Below are 18,914 nucleotides of genomic sequence, written 5' to 3'. Positions count from 1 at the left end.
AATAACTAAAGAAGCATTTAATCATTTATTAAAGTCATCTGGAAACTGGAAATTAAGTTTTAAACCTTTTAAAGGAGCTCGGGGACAAGATTATAGTATTGCATTAACTTACTTTAAAATTTCTCAGCAGAAAAAAGTAACTCAAACTGAATAGCTTATCTACTTTCATAAACAGCAGACATGTGTATGCAACACACCCATGACATGTTTGGTACTACTTGTATTATGTGTGATCAGGTTTGAAGACTTACAGATCAATAAACTTTATATAATCATGCTGACATTTTCTATGTATTTATTGCAGCAGAAAAAAAATGATCAGATTTAAATAGACATTCTTGTTTTATCACTTCGGATCAGCTTAGTCAGCAGTTTTTTTTAATTCATAAAGGTATATAAAAATTTCTCAGTAACTAAAGAAATATGAAAATATGAAATAATATTAAACTAAGAATTTTAAATAGGTTATTTTTATTGATTTCCAAAATTATTTTGACAGAAATGAAATGAAATTTGAATTTGACTGTCAATGGAATCATGGTGTCTGACTATTATAAAGATTTATAATTTTTACCTTTTAGTAGCATTCTTTAGTTCAGAGAATATTAATGCCTTAACTACCTGTCACCCCACCCCTTAGAATTGTTTTTAGTTTGATTGTGTAGGAAGCTATAAGCTTATAGATGCACACTTTCAAATCTGTTCCAGGAACCAACTACCAGTACTGACCAATGAGTGTTTGGACATTTTACAAGCTGTAAGTTTCTTGCTCAAGGAAACAATGACTTGCCCCTGACAGGGCTTGAACCCATGCCGCTAGTGATTCATTAGCTTACTAGTCTGACGTGTTAACCACACAGCCATGCTGCCCCTCCCCCTTAATTTTAGACTTTGCCTATAATCATATACCAGACATAAATTAGAAAGAGTGTTCTTCATTTACAAGTGAAAATTAAAAAAATTGTCAAGGTTTCTTGGTTGACTTATCACAAAATTTTGCACTGCACAGTTAAACAAAATCTCAAAAAATACAAAGTAAATATGAGTCAGTTTCTAGAGTAAAATTTCACCATAAACAATAATACTCAAATTATTTATCATAACTTCATACTTTTAAATGATTATGTTAAATAATCAATGAATCGGAAACTTAATTTACTTCCTTAAATGGCTATATTACCGTCACTTAACTGATACCATGTACACTATGTAATACTCTAATATCTTGTATGACTGAAATGTACACCATTTTAAATACATTTAAAAATGTACATCCGGCTGACAATTACACAGCCTGAGTCATTCAACTTCCTTAACATTTTCTAAAACTTATAAAAAGTAAACATTTTTAAAAAGAGATTATAACACATAATTTATATATATTAAAGTTATTAAGAGAAAAATTAACAAACCTGGCATACTTTAAATCTTATCCTTAATAGATATAATAAAACCAATTAAGTGTATCAATTTAGTGTATCTATTTATACTAACTCACCCATGTAAGATAATATAATTTAACACATATCAGTAACATGTAAGAAAACTTGTACTGTATAATTATAGCACTTAATGATATAAGTGTTTTTGTATATATGTTTATAATGTTTTCTTTTTTTTTTCTTTATAAAAGGAACTCTTTTGTCTGTGAACGGTCTAAAAGCCAAAAAAATCATTTTTTAACAGGAAAAACATGAGGTAGGAACACATTATCATGTAAAATTTATGGTAAAGAGAAAGTAAATGTTATTTTGTAAGTGGAACTCACCTCATAAAAGCAAAATATACACACTACTTCCTGATAGCAACAGTGATGTTTTCCGTTATTTTACGAGAAATTCTCAAATTTAGTTCAATTATATCACTTTGTATTGTATCCCTTCACAAAGTTATATACAAAAAATGTGTGTGAAAATAATATATCTGAAATATCTATAAAAGATTAGCTTGGTCAAGAGAAAATAAAATTGAATGTTATATGAGAGGGAAAATACTGTTTCAGTCATTAGTTTCCTGGGTCAATGTACTGTTAGTTATATAATGGCCAGTTTTATGCTTTGTTATTATAGTGACCTTGACATTTGAACTTTTGATCTAAAAATGGGTGTGGCAGGTTGAGCTCATAAAGGTACAAACACATACAATGTAACACTAGAGTAATGTACTTTGAGTACTTTGAGTAAGGTCCCAGGGACCTTGACCTTTTAATCTGTAAATGGGTTGAGTTAAAAATAGGAAAGCGGGCCTGGCAATAACTTAAACTCAAGCAACCTGAAACCAAAAATACCACCAATAGAGGCCCATGAGAGGTACCATTAAATATCCTAAATGTTTAAACTGAAGGTGCTATTAGAAACACAAGTCACTGAAGAATGACCAGCAATTAGAACAAAAAAAATTAAAAAATAATCTCGATCCATCAAAAAAATTTCGGGCATCATAAAATATCTGCACCGAGGGGGACTGAAGGAACCTTTAAACACATACATGTATAGTGCATTCTGTTTAAAAATACATTCACTTAAACAATTAAAGCCATGAGCATGTTTTTAATGACATTTACAATGTTGCATTTAATTAAATTAAGTACAACTCACTCTCTGTCACTTACATATTACTACTGCAACAATATAGAGAGTTTGTCGCAACACTGATGTAACACAGTTATATATTGAGAAATGAGTTAAAACAGTGTTGCCTACAAAAATATCGAAATAAAGTCCCTGAGTGCAGCAATGTATTATATAACTTAAAGGGACTCCACTGAGGTTTTTTGACATGATGGGACTGAAAATATGTTTTTCAGATAAATGTACCATTTGATGTCGGTTATAGAAGACTTATCTTTGTGCAAAATTTCAGGTCATTCGCGCACTTCGTTTTTCCAGAATAATTATTCAAATTGTAAAAAAATGACCCAAAATGAAAAGCCTTTAAACCCTTTTCACTCAAATTGGGCTAAGAAAAGCATAAAAATATGATTTTCAATTTATTCTTAACTATCTTTCAGTTTGCTTATATCTCTGTTTAAAGTACTGCCCCAGTTCATTTATATATAAATGTAAGAAATTCAAATGTTAGGCTTTTAAACCTCAGTGGAGTCCCTTTAACATCTTAAACTTAAATGCAGCATTATTCTAAACTTTTCTGTAATACATAAATTATAAAAACATATATATTTTCCTCTTTAATTAAAAACTCTTGTAAACATTGTATTTTATTTGGTTATAATTTACAAGGGTTGTTGACATTTGATCCAGACACTAAAACATGAAAGAAATAAAAAGGTTGGTACAAGTAGTAAAGCCATAAGTGGAAATTAAAGCAAGTACTAGTTCAGCTCTTAACATTGTAATCTAATTTTCTAATTTTCAATTCTTCACAACAGAAAATTTTTAAAAAAAGTTCTTAAGCATAATTTTTGTGTTGTACTTGAGTAAGACGCGACCTTTAAGACTAATAATAGCTAAAACAACTTTCCATCATTTGAATATGAGGCGGTCTTTCTTTTGGTTTTATCACATACAACAAAGAGTACTGTCTAAGTTCCCATCAAATGCCATTATCACATCATGGTATGACCATGTAATAACATGGTCATTCTGCATATCAGTAAGCTATCATGAAAAACCATGGTCTACCATGTAACAAAATTACAGACCATGGTAAAATGACCATGAATGACCATGGTGTACTATCAACATAATTTTTATGCCAATAAATACCTATATAAATTAAATAAAAAAATATGAAACACTTGTTTTTCTTCCCAAAAGGGATATGAAAGCTACATAAATAATGTTAAAAGAAAAAAAGAAAAAGAAAAAAAAATGTTGACCCTTCTTGGGTTTGAACCCATGGCCCTTAAAGTTTCATTATATCTAACAGTAGTTCTAGAATTATAATTTGAATACTCTTCAAAGCGGAGGTAAACCTTACCACAATGCAACAGTCAACATGGCATCCAAATCCATGTGTGATTGTCAACAGCATAATACATATGTTTTAAAGTGTTTAAACAATGGAATTGATCACTCAGACTTTGCTTACATGTTTCCCAACACCTAGTTTTAATATTTCAAATGGATTTAACAAACATTATGGAATAAACACTGATAAAGATGTAAACACAAGGAAAATATACATGTGGGAAAAGGCGGGAACATTTTAAAAAGATAAATGGCAAGCACTGTTTGTTTTATATGCAGGCTGGCTGGTCTACAAATACTAGAACTCCGCGAGTCGGATGTGTCGCCTTGTGAACAATGTAGTTTAGGGGAAATGGCCAGGACAAAAATGAAATATGAAAAATAACAAAGGGCAATAACTAAAAAAATAATAAGTGCAGCGCAGCAGTTTCTATACACTGCACTTCTTATCAATAAGATCTATCATTCTATGATGCTTTAAGTCCATAGCTTTCATACTTGAGGAGAAATGACCAGGACAAAAATAAAGTAAGAAAATCAACAAAGGGCAATAACTCAAAAATAAGAAATGCAGAGTATCAGTTCTTATGCACTGCACTTCTTTTTAATGAGATCTATCATCCTATGAAGTTTCAAGTCCATAACTTTTATACTTTCGGAGAAATGGCCTGGACAAAAATTAAGTAAGAAAATTAACAAAGGGCCATAACTCAAAAATTAGGAAATGCAGAGTACCGACTCTTGTGCACTGCACTTCTTAATAATGAGATCTATCATCCTATGAAGTTTAAAGTCCATAGCTTTTATACTTAAGGAGAAATGGCCCGGACAAAATTAAAGTATGAAAATCAACAAAGGGCAATAACTCAAAAAAATAAGAAATGCAGAGTACCAGTTCTTGTGCACTGCACTTCTTCTTAATGAGACCTATCATCCTATGAAGTTTCAAGTCCATGGCTTTTATACATTAGGAGAAATGGCCTGGACAAAAATAAAGTATGAAAATTAACAAAGGGCAATAACTCAAAAATTAGGAAGTGCAGAGTACTGGTTCTTGTGCACTGCACTTCTTAATAATGAGATCTATCATCCTATGAAGTTTCAAGTCCATAGCTTTTTTAGTTGAAGAGAAATGGCCCGGACAAAATTAAAGTATGAAAATTAACAAAGGGCAATAACTCAAAAAATAAGAACTGCAGAGTACCAGTTCTTGTGCACTGCACTTCGGGTTATTGAAAGAAGCATGCATACCAAGTTTGAAGTCATTCAGACTTATAGTGACTGAGTTATGCTCCGGACAAGCTTTAGGGGACGCCGACAACGACGCCGACAACGACACCGACAACGACGCCGACACAGACGCCGCCGCCGACACCGCCGACAAAAGTAACCCCTATATGTCACCTTTTCAAGGCGACACAAAAAGTGATCACAAAGGAAACAAATTCAGTCAAGATAAACATAGTTTTATGTATACTATTATTATGTTAGTCTACATCATAAGGAATTTACGAAAGTCGTCTTACATTAAGGGGTCGTGTACGTAACATAACATGGTCAACCATGGCTAACCATGATCTGCATGTGAGCCATGTTAGTTCATGTTATTTCATGATAAAACATGATACATTTCACCAGTGGGAAAAAATTAACATGGTAGAACATTGTGTCAGTAGACATGATCTACCATGTTATTTAATGGTAGACCATGGTGTTAGCAACCATGGTTAGGTGACCATGAAAAGTTGTGGTGCCATTTAACAAAACATGGTCTACTATGGTAGTTTATGGTTACAGGACCATGAAATAACATTGTAGTTCATGGTAGTTCATGGTTAAATGACCATGAATTTCGCTGGGGTTCTGAGGTGACCCACATTGCATTTGAGCCATTTTGGCCTTTTAATGACATTACCCAGTCAAAATTTCTCTTTCTTTGCAAGATCTGAATATAGAATCCGGGAAATGAAAATAGTTCTTTCAAATCATCTACTGCGGTGTCTTAATAACTGTTCCAGTTTTTTCCCCATTCACCACCTCTCACAGAACTAAAACAATAATGTAGGTGGGTGATTTAACAGGATAAGAAAAGAATTACGCTACAGCAATCTTGTTTGATATTTTACATTCTTACATACTCAACAGCCAAAACAGTTATCTTTACTACCTAAAATCTGTTGTTACTTTGAATGATTTCCAATATAATTCCAAAATAATATCTACCAATCTTCATAAACATTTAAATGAAGGCATAGTTTTCTTTTGCTCTCTTTTTTTTTCCCTATGTCTTAAGAACATTATTGAGCTTTTCTTTGATACATTGGCACTTGAGAAAACATTAATCTGATTGAGAAACTTGTCCGTAGCCTGGTTTTATAATATCAGACGCGTAAAATTTAGAAGAAAAAAATATTTTAAATGTATATTATTTGCCAATAAACATTTCAAGGTATAAGTAGATAATTTCTTGGATAAAATTGCTACACTCTTTTTTCAACAGTCGATTCAGAAAAGAACAGGACACAAGTTTGCAGTTTGTGAACCACACTGCACCTTAAAACCTTAAACATTAATAAACTTATATAACTTATCTTTATTGAATAATACATGTAACTATATCACATATGGAAATAATAAGTCTTTTCTGTGGATATTTAGGTGTATTCAAACCAGTCTGAAATGGGTGTTGACAACGTGGTACTAAAATTATTACCAGTAATATCTACCAGATACAGAGTAAAGCTCACAGTGTATTTCCGTCAGCACTCGGTGAGAAATTTCCTATATCTTTAACATATTTATCAAAACATTAATGTAACATAAAATTTGACAGAAACTTTGACTTGTAACTATTACCTTATCACTCTCTTCATTTATATCCCAATGTAACTTGTCAATCAGGCGCTACTAGTTTCTGAAACTTTTCCGAAACTTTTCCTATAATATTTCACAGTCATGTAGCATGAAGAAAGGGTGAATTCTGCACTGAGAGTGTCAGATTACTACAGCTCATTTGTAATGTAATGAATTTCTGATTTTTTTTTAAGTTCTGCCCTTTCTGTACTAGTAACAATTTTTTGTTGAAAATATGTTCATTAAATCATGAACATTATGTAACTTAAACTGCTACAACTTTAACTTTGCAAGCTGCTAAAATTGAACTTTCATGACAAAATGTTGTACATTTCAAGCCATGCTTAATACCTTAAATGGACTTGTCCATCTTTACATATGGACAAAACCGTTCAACATTTTTAGGGAAAAAATGAGTCAAAGACAGAAATGGCCAGGTATTAATGCATGTGAGACTGTGATGTTACTAAAATTTTCTACCATTGATCATTAATGTCGGTAAACAGGAAGTGGATGAGCGACACACCTGAAAATGAGTCCCACCGTATTTGACCACTTGTTAATGCTGTAAACCAAATATCAAGAGTAGTTGCTGAGAAAACGGTTACAAAAATGTTTTCCCCACTGTCCCCGATTGAACGCCCGCTGCCCGACATTCACCATACTATAACCCAGGTTCGCACCTGTGCAATCAATCCGGCCAAAAATTTATAACATGTACAGTAACAGACTGCATGAATTGGAAACAGTGCAGACAATAATCAGATGGCATGTTTCATGAAAAAAAAATTCTATATTTCAAACAGAAAGAGCCCTTAAATATTAAGATCAAGGAGCATCAATTAAACTTTAATCAATGCTATAGGCATCTGAGACTTTTAAAGGGACATTATGTTAATTTTTTTATTGTCAAGTTGAGCTAAAGCTGATATACCATATATTTCAAAAGATTAACTATTATAATGGTGATTGACCAACTGCTGATATTTGAAAATGTTAGGATAAAATATATACATGTATCTGCCTAAAATATAAAAAGACTCTGTCCCACTCTTTATATAAAATTGAACAATTTACAGGTAATTTTATTCTGATGGATATTTACAGAATTTTCCTTGGACCATATGTGTGTTTATTTATCATTCATGCCAAATAAATTACAAAATTGAAAGGAATTATTGCAAAATATAAACTTATTTAGATTTCCACCTGTCAACTCACTGTATGTAACCCTTGGATGGGCATGCATATTAATGTGGCTTTCAGTAAATATAGATTAAAGAGTTCAAGATTAATTTAATGTAAAAATATCATAAGATTCGTAATAATCATGTAGTTGTAATCATTATCACTTGATTAAAAAAATCATAGCATAATTGCATTGGCAGCAAATTCCATTCCTCTATTGACATACCAAGTGCTCGGTAATACTGGACAAACAAAAACCTTAGCCGTACTACTTTAATTTACGATGACAGATAATTTACGTATGGTGTCCAAGAGGTGACTTCTGGAATGTGTGCACCAAGCCTTAAACAGTTTCTACCAGTGGTAATACTAGCATAGCTATGTTACAAGAAAACTGACATTATTGCCTTGTATAGAAACAATCATATGTGATAAATCCCATACTACATGCAGATTCCTTATGCGGCAACAACACAAACATTTCAATACAACCTTCTTTATCTTTTGAAATTATAGTAAAATTTTATTTTACAATGTCACTACAACCTAGATATATCCTATAGGTTCCATTCAATTCACATAGTCTATTTTACTGTCAAACTCTGGTTCTTAAATGTTCAAAAAGTAATTTTGTTACATCATTTACACCTTGTTTAATCGTAATTGAAAATGTCTCAATATACATTTTTTGTGTTAATGCCCTAAAACAAGTTAAATTCAAAACCAGACCAAATTTGTTACCTTTAACCTTTCTAAATTTGCAGATGTCTTGCTAAAATTTTAGTTGAAGTTGTATAATGGACACACTTGAAGCTATCATACTTTAAATCTGAGTTTGAAAGATTTCATTGAAAGATTTCAAACAGGAACTACTAAACTTGAGCAGTCAACATTATAGAACCTGGTCTGAGACTTAGTGAACGACAGCTGATGTCCACCATGCTGCAGACTCTAGACTTACAGAAGAGACATGAAATTTTCAGCTTTTAGTCATCATCAATGATAATTAAGAATTAAGATGGCAAGTTGTACAAAATTGTTACACAGTTCCCGTGTATAAAGTTTTCAGTATATTCTAGAGCTTTATAAAACTGGAATCATTTTTTATATAAAAATTTTGTACTTCAATTTATACAATTTTAACTTTTATATACATACCCAAGTAAAATATTTTTTACTATTATATAAATCAATATAATATACAAAATATTTCCTTTCCTGAAATTAGATGTTTCATTTTTCAAAACACTCAGAATATAACACTTTCCCCCATGCTCAATTATAAACTATAGGTAGAGGTAAAATGCAAGTTAAATGTTTTGAATTAATATCATTTGATAAATTCAAGAAAGAATTCAAAATATCAGATCTTCAATCTTGAATACCATTCAATCGCATTGATCATTCTATCACTGGTTAGGCAACAACATTTTGGATGTGTTACATACATAATACCTGAAACCTTTCTCAATTTAACATTAAATGCTATAGTGACGTAACTAAAATAACACTAAGTTCAAGTTGTTTTAATATGACTTAAACTATACCATGTGCCTACTCTAAGTTTTATCAGCACACACCTGTAAGAAAACAATCACCAGAAAATTGAAAATTCACAAATAAATCAATCAATCAAACTTCAAAGATTACATAAATAGAATATTATATAAAACAGCTTCCAGGGATTACTGTATGTCTTGTTCTATATAATATTTGTTCCTTCATACACCACTTGATTATATAGCTGGAACTTAATTTAATGATCATAAACAAACAGTGGTTAATGTATCAAAATATTATACCGGGTATTATAATAAAAGAAGAAAAACTTAATAACACAATTTATCATATAATATCATTAAGGTCTCTAGTTTAAAATTTCAGTCAAAAGATTTCAAGAAAATCAAATTTGAGTTTGATATACATGACGGTCTTGTCCTTAAGAATGTTCTGTAACATAAGATGAAGTCAGAAAGTTTGGAAACAGACAAGCTGAAAATGTGACTGTCCATTTTACAAAGTTAGTGTGGATATAAAGTTTAAAGTGAGGTCTAACTGCCAGAGTAAAATTTAAGAATGGAAAGATTTTCAGGTTACTAATAAAATTCTTCATTATAAATTATAGTAAACTTGGAACATGTCAATTGTGACCTTAACTGAGTACCATGAAATTGATTTATAACTAAAATAAAATACTTCATTATTTAAGGTTTTTTTAGCTTAAGTTTAATATTATGTTTTTTATCAAATGCGTTCAAGTGAAAATAAAATAAAAGGGAACAGAAATAAAAAAATTTGAAATTATTTACAATGATGTCTGTTTTTATCATTTAGACATGTAAATTTAAGAAAACTAACTTGAAAGTATGTTGACATGTAAACACTCGAATACAAAGAGTTTGACAAATGTGAATTATTTCAGATCTAAATAAGGACCATATATTTATAAATGAAAATATACAATGCTATGGAATTTGATAAAATACTACAAAATAAATACATGGAAGTTGATACAAGTACCAAAATACACAGTGAAACTGACTAATATAAAGATACGAGAAGAATGATGCATTTATGGATAGAAAGATGAAAGGACAAATAAGTAGACAAAGATTTATTATTCTTTAAATGAATTTCAATAGCCACAATTTAAGAGTGATAACAATTTCTTTGATGTATATTTTTGTCCATAAATAAATAAAGTTATAAATAGTCTCTAAGACTACAGATTTTAAAACTGTGGTCGTAAAAATAGCAAGATGTATGTAAACATATAAATCAGTTTTTCTTAACTGATAAAAGTTCTATATTTGCCAGACATGCACCGAGATGTTTAACAAGGTCAGGGTTATTCTTAAACATTATAGCAACTGAACAAAATTTGTAACCCACAGCCTGCTGGCGTCAACAATTCTACCCAAGCTTCTAATGCAGACCATAATCAGTCAGTACTGTAGTTCATGCCATCTCTGAACTGTTCACTTAAAATTCAGTCTGAACATATTTTGATATTTTTCTCTAAAATATTTTTTAAAATGATAAATGGCTTAGTCCAGACTGAAAGATGGATACATCCATTTACCATAATCTGTGACAATTCAATGTTTATACACATGAGGATAATTATAATTCAAAGCATTTTTTTAATAAATTAACATTTAAGAATCATATTGTATTTAACAATAACCCTGCTTAATATCCTAAATTGTTGGTTTTACTCTCAACATTGTTCAGTAATTAATTGATCTATAAACTTAAACCTTTAAAAAGTAATAAATTTTTTTTTTTAAAAATCACTTCAGGTGAAATATCTTTATAATCTGAATCAAACAAAATTAATACACATAACCACAAAAAAACCTGACAATGAAGACTAAGTCCGATAATGAGTCAGGTTTGAATGAAACAAAAAAACTTTGGATGAACTTTAAAGCTGCATGCCTCAAGATGAGCCAAAATATTTCATGACAATTACATTTAAAAAAAAATTCTTTTTGAATTTTTAAAAAGGGTTTGAAGATTCCAAAAATTTAAAAAATAATTTAAAATTTTTTATAAAGTGATTAATGAAAGTTTTGCAAAATATAATTATTACCCCCCAATTTTTAAAGTACTGTGTACTTAAAGCCCGTAAGGGCTATTTTTACATATTCTGATCTATTTTTGGTAATTTGTGTAGATTTTAAGCGCAATTTGCAATGTAAAAAATTCTTTCTTTGTTTACGTGGCAGTATTTTACATATGAAAATTAGCATGAATCTGGAGGCATGCTGCTTTAAACTTGATGTATAATGGAACGCCAGTTTAAGATTGTTACAATGCATTAATTTAGGGTACAAAAGATCAGTGTTGGATGCACCAGCAAATATCAATCAAAGCAGAAGAAATACAGAAAAATAAAGAACTTATAATAACAACAAAATTAAAATGATTGAAAAACTGACCTTTCACACTGCAGTGTCACATGAATATTAATGAACTGCAGTGCAGTCACATGAATATTAATGAGATCATCAGAGATGTTAAACCTTTGATTTAAATTAAATCTAAGTCAAACTGAATGAATTTATTACCCTTATCCCTGGAATATGACATTTTAGTCACTAAAATATTCAGCAAGTAAGATTTGGCATGACTATATGTGTAATTGACTGGGAATTTAATGTATCATAAAAGACTGTGGCCAGACAGTGAATCTGACTGACTTATAGAATTGTTTGTAATCCCCACTGACCATGCCCCCCCCCCCCCCCCTTGCTGACATTTTTTTATTTGTTTTGTTTTTTTAATTTTATGTCACACTAATATATTGCGGTCATATGGCAACTTCCCATCTTTAATGGTGGAGGAGGACCTCAGGTATACCAGAGTGCATTACTTCAGACACATTGGGCACCCAAGAAAAACCAAGGACCTCCATAACCTAGGTGGGTAATTTCCTGACAATTAATGGTTACTAATTCATTTCATGCTATATTGTCATTGTCACTGTTTTAACAATTAACCAGTTCATCAGTTATTGTCATTTACAACAATGTATCATTTTATGTTTACATCTAAGCCAGGTCTGTGGCTGGGTGGCTAAAGTTGCTGACATCAATTTTCTTGTCACCCACTGCTGCTGGTTCAAATCCTGACAAGAACTTTCAACCATTTAAGCTTCTAAAAAATGATGGTATATTGGAAAGCCTTAGAAGACCAACCAAAAAAGAAACAAAACAAAAAATCAAATGCTGTTTTGCCTCTTTTAAAATATTATCATCTGTTGGATCTGACTTGTAATTTCTCACTAAATCATTAAATAGGTCACTAAGTATAACAGAACAATTCAACAAAGCTGATAATTATATTAATGTACAACAAATGATTTTCTCAAATTATTCTGAACTGAAAATACTTATATTGAAAACTAATTGCACAATTTTAAGAGTCTGTAATTCTGTTCAAGAATTTATGACCAGAAAATAGTCTACAGAAGTTATCTACTACTGACATCATGAATTTATCATTCAAAATTTGAACAACACCTAGTTTTGAACAGAAACTTTAATTATAAAATCATATAGACATACAAATTAAAGACATAAAAATGCTGTTCAGCATTATATATTATATAAAACTTGAAAGGATACCTTTCCTGTAGTTTACAGCAATTTAAATGTCAATTAATTTCGGTGGTGTGGCTGCTGGTTTGGGTTTTGTGTGTATTTTATCTTCTCTAAGTATTAAAATCTAACAATTACTCTTAATTAACTTCCTGAATAATATAAACATCCAAGACAGAATAGTGGCAGTCTAGTTGCCAGGTCAGCTTCGTACTCCTGGCTGCCCATACCTATAAATTGAAAATGACCCCCCTCGCCCCCAGGAAAAATAAAACAAGAGGGCCATGATGGCCCTGAGTCACTCACCAGAAACAACTGCTTTTCAGTAAAAGATAAAAGACTACCTAAGAAAGAGTTTGGTGATCATTCATCAATTAGTTCTGTAGGAGAACTAGTAAAGATTAAACTAGTAAAGATTAAAGTAAACTAGTAAAGATTAAAGAAATATGTGTTGTTTTGGTGTATTTTAACTGATTCTGTAGGAGAAGGCATTTAAAGGTTTTTCTATTTTTAGCTTTAGCGGCCTCTAGAAGGGGTCAATCAAATTAATATGAGCAAACTTGATAAAAGACTACCCAAGAATGCTACAGACAAAGTTTAGTGATCATCTATCAATTAGTTCTGTAGAAGAAGATATCTAAAGGTTTTTCTATTTTTAGCTCTAGAAACCCCTAAAAGGGGTCAATCAAATAATTATGAGCAAACTTGATAAAAGACTACCCAAGAATGCTACAGACAAAGTTTGGTGGTCATCCATCAATTAGTTCTGTAGAAATAGACGTTTAAAGGTATTCTATTTTTAGCTTTAGCGGCCCCTACAAGGGGCAAATCAAATTAATATGAGCAAACTTGATAAAAAAAATACCTAAAAATGCTACAGACAAAGTTTGGTGATCATCCATCCATTAGTTCTGTAGAAGAAGATGTTTAAAGGGTTTTTTTTTAGCCCTAGAGAACCCTAAAAGGGGCCAATCAAATTAATATGAGCAAACTTGATTAAAGACTATATTTTTCTATTTTTAGCTCTGTTGACCCCTAAAAGAGGGCCAATTGAAATGACATGAGCAAATTCAAGTGTGACTGTCACAAGGATGCTGCAGACCAAATTTGAAGTAAATCTGCCCAGCAGTTTCAGAGAAGAAGATGATTGTTGACGCATGACGACGGACGCAGGAGCATGATCCCCTTTCATACTAATAGCTCACCCTGAACCTTCGGTTCTGGTGAGCTAACAAATGAACATATGTTGAAGTTTAAAATACATAAAACTGCATGTACACCTAGGTACAAAAACCTAAGGTTTATGTTACAAAGCAACCTTAAGATTGAAATTTGAAAAATATCAATGCACTTAAGGAAAAACAAACTTGCATTATCATATCCACATTTACAATGTCTGACGTAAAACAGATTTATAACGATGTGTTTTCATTTCTCTAAATCCATCAAAATTCTTTATCTCCTATTTATATTTTAATGTGAAAACTGCATATTTAGCAATAATATTTGATATAAATTTTGAAAAATGAGCACTTTTTTTCATAATAATGATAAAATGGTGGAAAATTTATTGAGATATATGTTAAGTAAATGAATTCAACTCATTAAAGAAACTGAAATTTTTTCAAAAATTTCTGTCATACATTAAAAATGGGTTTAAATATCCACTAATAATGGTTTTTAATTAAATTTTGACAAATTGGTGCCAATTGAAACCTAATGAATTTTGAAGAAATCCACACTTTAAAAACTAAATTTAATTTAAAAAAAGTATTTCTTCCCCCAGAAAAAAGTAACGGTTACAATGAATATTTTTGATTAGGTTTTATATCACACCAACACAGTATTTTTTCATTTGGCGCCTTTTAAAGGCTTTATTTGGTGGGAAGGATGACCTCAAGGGTCCCCTTCCGGGGAATTATTCAGGCAGGAAGGGCCCCCTGGGGGAGAACCAGACCAACGTTCCCATGCTCGGGAATGTTAAATTCCATTCAAACCCCAGTCCCCCCCTCGGGGTTTTCAACCCCCCAACAGCTTTAAAAGGGGCAAGGGGTTTGAAGCCCAAAAAAACCTTAAAAAACCACCCCAATAATTTCCCCTTGAAAATTTCTATAAAATTTTTGCCCTTTTGGGGTTGTAACTTAAAATTGAAATTTTGTGACGGGTTAAAATATTTTTAAGTCCCAAAAAAAAGACAATAAATATAAAGCTTTTAAAGGGTTTAAAAAGTGTATCTTCCCAAATTTGTTAGCGAAAATTTTTTAAACAGGTTTAAATTATGTTTAATTTTCGTTAATAATTATGGGCCGTTTCGTGTACCATAAAAAAAATTGTAACATAATACTGTCTCACATGAACATTGCATGTTGTAACATATTACTGTCTCACATGAACATTGCATGTAAACAATCTAAATTTGGAGCTGTCCCTTTCTTATTTTAAGAAGACTTTTATACCAGATTGCTATGATTAACCAGCCCTTAGTGACATGTATCTTTAAAAGAGTTTAATTTTAAAAAGTTACACATCTAAGACATAAACTATTTCCTCAGTTTTGACACAAATCTCAGGTTTTTCATTGGTCCATATACAATATAATGCTAGTTTCTGACCAATCAAGTTACACCCAAGATCTGGATTTGAGAATTTCTTTATAACCTTGGACCCTGGTTAACATAACCTAGAGCAGTTCTCAGGTGAGCTAAAAATATCAAATTCTAAAACCACTGTTGATACTTCAGTCCTGATAAAATATCATACTAGGATATGCACAGCTTATACAAATAGGTATATTTGCATTGCATTTTACAGGTGTCTTCAATTGCAGGCAGCCCATTGTATGTAAATATAGTGCTTCCAAAGGCCAGATTTCATGACAGGAGAGTGAAAAAAAAATGTACAGACATAATGTATTTTTAGACAAGAAGGAAACCAACTGATTTAATAGATCTTTTTATTAAGTACAACAGACAGTTTTAGAGAAATATATTTCACTTTTAGGTTCAATATAAAATTATAAGATTGAGGTTAAGATTTTACAGATTACACAGTGTGCATGTACCTTGTTCAAATCTCAATCCTAAAGGCTAGTGAAATATCAGTAACTATCAGACGGCCTGAGAGCAAGCTAGATTTCCCCCAGTGTTTGATCACACAACTACCATGCAGTTATTTTTCTAAGTTCACAAAGGGGAATAATTTCATAAAATTCATGCTAAAGTTATAGGACTCTATAATCTAAATATAGAGTCTAGAACTTGCAAACAATTTAAACATTACCCAAAACAACCAGGAATTTCACAGCTCAAGAAAAGGGTACAATTCAATTTAAATCCATGCTAGAGTTATTGGTACTGGATTATTATACAATGACGTACAACGATCATGCAGATCTGTGTGATTCCTGTTGAGTCAAGTGAAATTTTGCAGTGGTAAAAGTTTAACAGCACATGTACATGTAATTTGAAGTATAAGTAGGATCATAGTTTCACTGTTCCTCACGTTCAGCAAAAAAAATCTTGTAAACTTAGAACTGATTTCATGAAATATCAAATACAAAAAAATTGACAAGTGTAGTTGAGTTTATAACATCTATAGATAGATATAATGATGTGTGATACCATACAGAAAATAATTATCCCTAAAAACAGAGGGACTAGAAGTGATAGGCCTTTAATTGCCACCCACTTGTTATTGAACCTGGCGAGCCTGCAGCACATCTGTGCAGTTTCACATTGGTCTATGTTCATGGTTGCTTATTTTTTGTGCTTTGATATTAAAATCCTTTACAAGAGAGAATTCCAAATTCAAAGATAGGCAAATCCATTATGTTAAAGGAAATAAAGCTATATTTCTGCTGCAAAAATCATTGTTTGAATTTTAAAACAGAATACTTCCAAAATGCTTGTATAAGATAAATATGGTATTAAATTGCCTTAAATCAAATTGTGAATGCTCAAAATCATTGCTAAATGGATAAACCCTTACATTTTCTTAAAATAATGCAGAATAATATTTTGTTATGGAACATTTTATACTATTTGCATACAATATTCATATTTGTTACATAGCAGACACGTTCTTAGTTATACAATTCTTTCAAGAATCAACCATAAAAGTATCCAACCAATATAATTTTACTGTTAATATATTTCATAAAAATATTTCATAAGATATAGCTTTATAACCTTTAATAACTACAAAAAGTGATAAATGAATTTATTACAGCTTCAATAATCACCTTCTTTATATAAGTTAATAATTGTTTAACAAGTAACAGTATATTCCAGCAGAAATTAATTCTTTATAGTACTTGTTAATATGAACTTTTAGTATTGATTTTTATTTTCATCGAAAATGTTGTATAAAATTCTAAAAAGTACAATGTTCTTTTTTTCTACATCAATGACAAACCAATGACATAATATATAAACATAAAATACATTTTGACTTAAAGTTAAATTTAATATAAATCTTCAATTAAAAAGGAAACTTATAAAAATACTTTAAGGTTCTAGTAAAATCACAAATTAAACAATCTAAAACATTTTATCAGGTAACAATTCAGAATTTTACAACTTAAAAATTGGTTTTCATTTACATAAAATGTAAAATATACCTTTTCACTATCTATTTTTTTTTTTTCATTTTATAAAACTTAAAATTAATCTGGATTTTAATCAGAGAACTAAGTGCTTCAAAAGTACAAAATGTACTAAGTGACAAAATGAATTGTTAAGGATTGCAATTTGAGATATTTTTTCTTCAATACATTTAAGGTCAGTGAGTACATAATTTTTGTTTAAGATAGAAAATTAAATATTTCATGATAAAAATATTGATATAAAATTGTACCTTTCATCTTTGCTCTGTGTTATCCTCAAGTCCAGTTTATCAAATCTTACAATCTGATTATCAAACAACTGCAAATGTTACTGTCTCTTATTAAATTAAATATTTAATATTTAAATAGTAACAATCCCTAATATAATAGTATAGTATACTAAGTGAGGCCAGCCTAGAGAGAGTTTTCCCCGTTGCCTAACTCCGACCACTGTAGACAGCTGGAGCACCTAGTGAATGTCCAGGTAAACTATCTTATACCTTCTAGTAGTAATACAAAAATGACAGGTATATACTACACAACAAAACTTACTCTCATCTTATCAAAAAAGGCAAAGTTTGCTTTCCCCACAACTTTTGTACTATATAATGTATTTTTATTACAAAAGAGACAAATTGAATATGTAAACTTCATTACAAAACCTAGCTGCATCTTGTGTAATAATTGACTCAGTATAAAAGTCTAATATCCCATAATATAATAAAGCTTTTCATGTAAAGCAAATATTATATAAGCTCAAATCTTCAAAAAAGCAGCAAGCAATTATCACTAAAATATTTATATGTTAATTAATTTACCTCCCATTCATAATGTGCTAATTTTTTTTCTCATATTTTGTTATCTATATATTTGAAGAAGAGTCGCAAGTCAAATAAGGTTAGGAGAGAGTCAGGAGAGAGTTTTATATAAGCTTTAAGTTTTCTACTAAATCCTGGGTGGTAATTTATGCATTGTAATTTTGTTAAGAAATAAATAGAGGATATTTGTTTAGTTCAGTGTAAGATCGGAATATATTTAACCGAGTGAGCACCAAAAGGAATATTTCACGAGTGGCGCAGCCACGAGTGAAATATGAACTTTTGGTGTTCACAAGGTGAAATATATTTCAATCTTACACTAAACTAAACAAATTTTCTTTTTATTACATGCAAAGAAGCGTTTTAAAAAGACATTTAACCTAATACTGAATGAAAAGCGCGCCAAATAATAATACAA

At 30.7% G+C, this 18,914-nt stretch overlaps 1 protein-coding gene across 4 annotated transcripts in view; it reads right to left on the bottom strand.

The window, feature by feature from the left end:
* LOC132747993 (prestin-like) overlaps positions 1-18,914 on the bottom strand; it is a 55,532-nt gene that overhangs the window by 30,700 nt on the left and 5,918 nt on the right. The window contains exon 1 of one of the 4 annotated variants that reach the window (XM_060737532.1): positions 17,930-18,162. The exons of 2 other annotated variants lie outside the window; for them this stretch is intronic. In XM_060737532.1, coding sequence (XP_060593515.1) covers positions 17,930-17,936 — 7 coding nt within the window. In that variant the 5' untranslated portion in view covers positions 17,937-18,162. Of the gene's footprint in view, positions 1-1,412; positions 1,475-17,929; positions 18,163-18,914 lie in introns of those variants that run through there. One more of the 4 variants, XM_060737533.1, reaches the window with a different exon arrangement.

Source organism: Ruditapes philippinarum, unplaced genomic scaffold, assembly GCF_026571515.1.
Source record: "Ruditapes philippinarum isolate M1 unplaced genomic scaffold, ASM2657151v2 ctg241_1_1_1_1, whole genome shotgun sequence".
Lineage (NCBI taxonomy): Eukaryota > Metazoa > Mollusca > Bivalvia > Venerida > Veneridae > Ruditapes > Ruditapes philippinarum.
The sequence above is the reverse complement of the archived record's forward strand: the minus strand, read 5'-3'. Positions and strand labels throughout refer to the sequence as shown.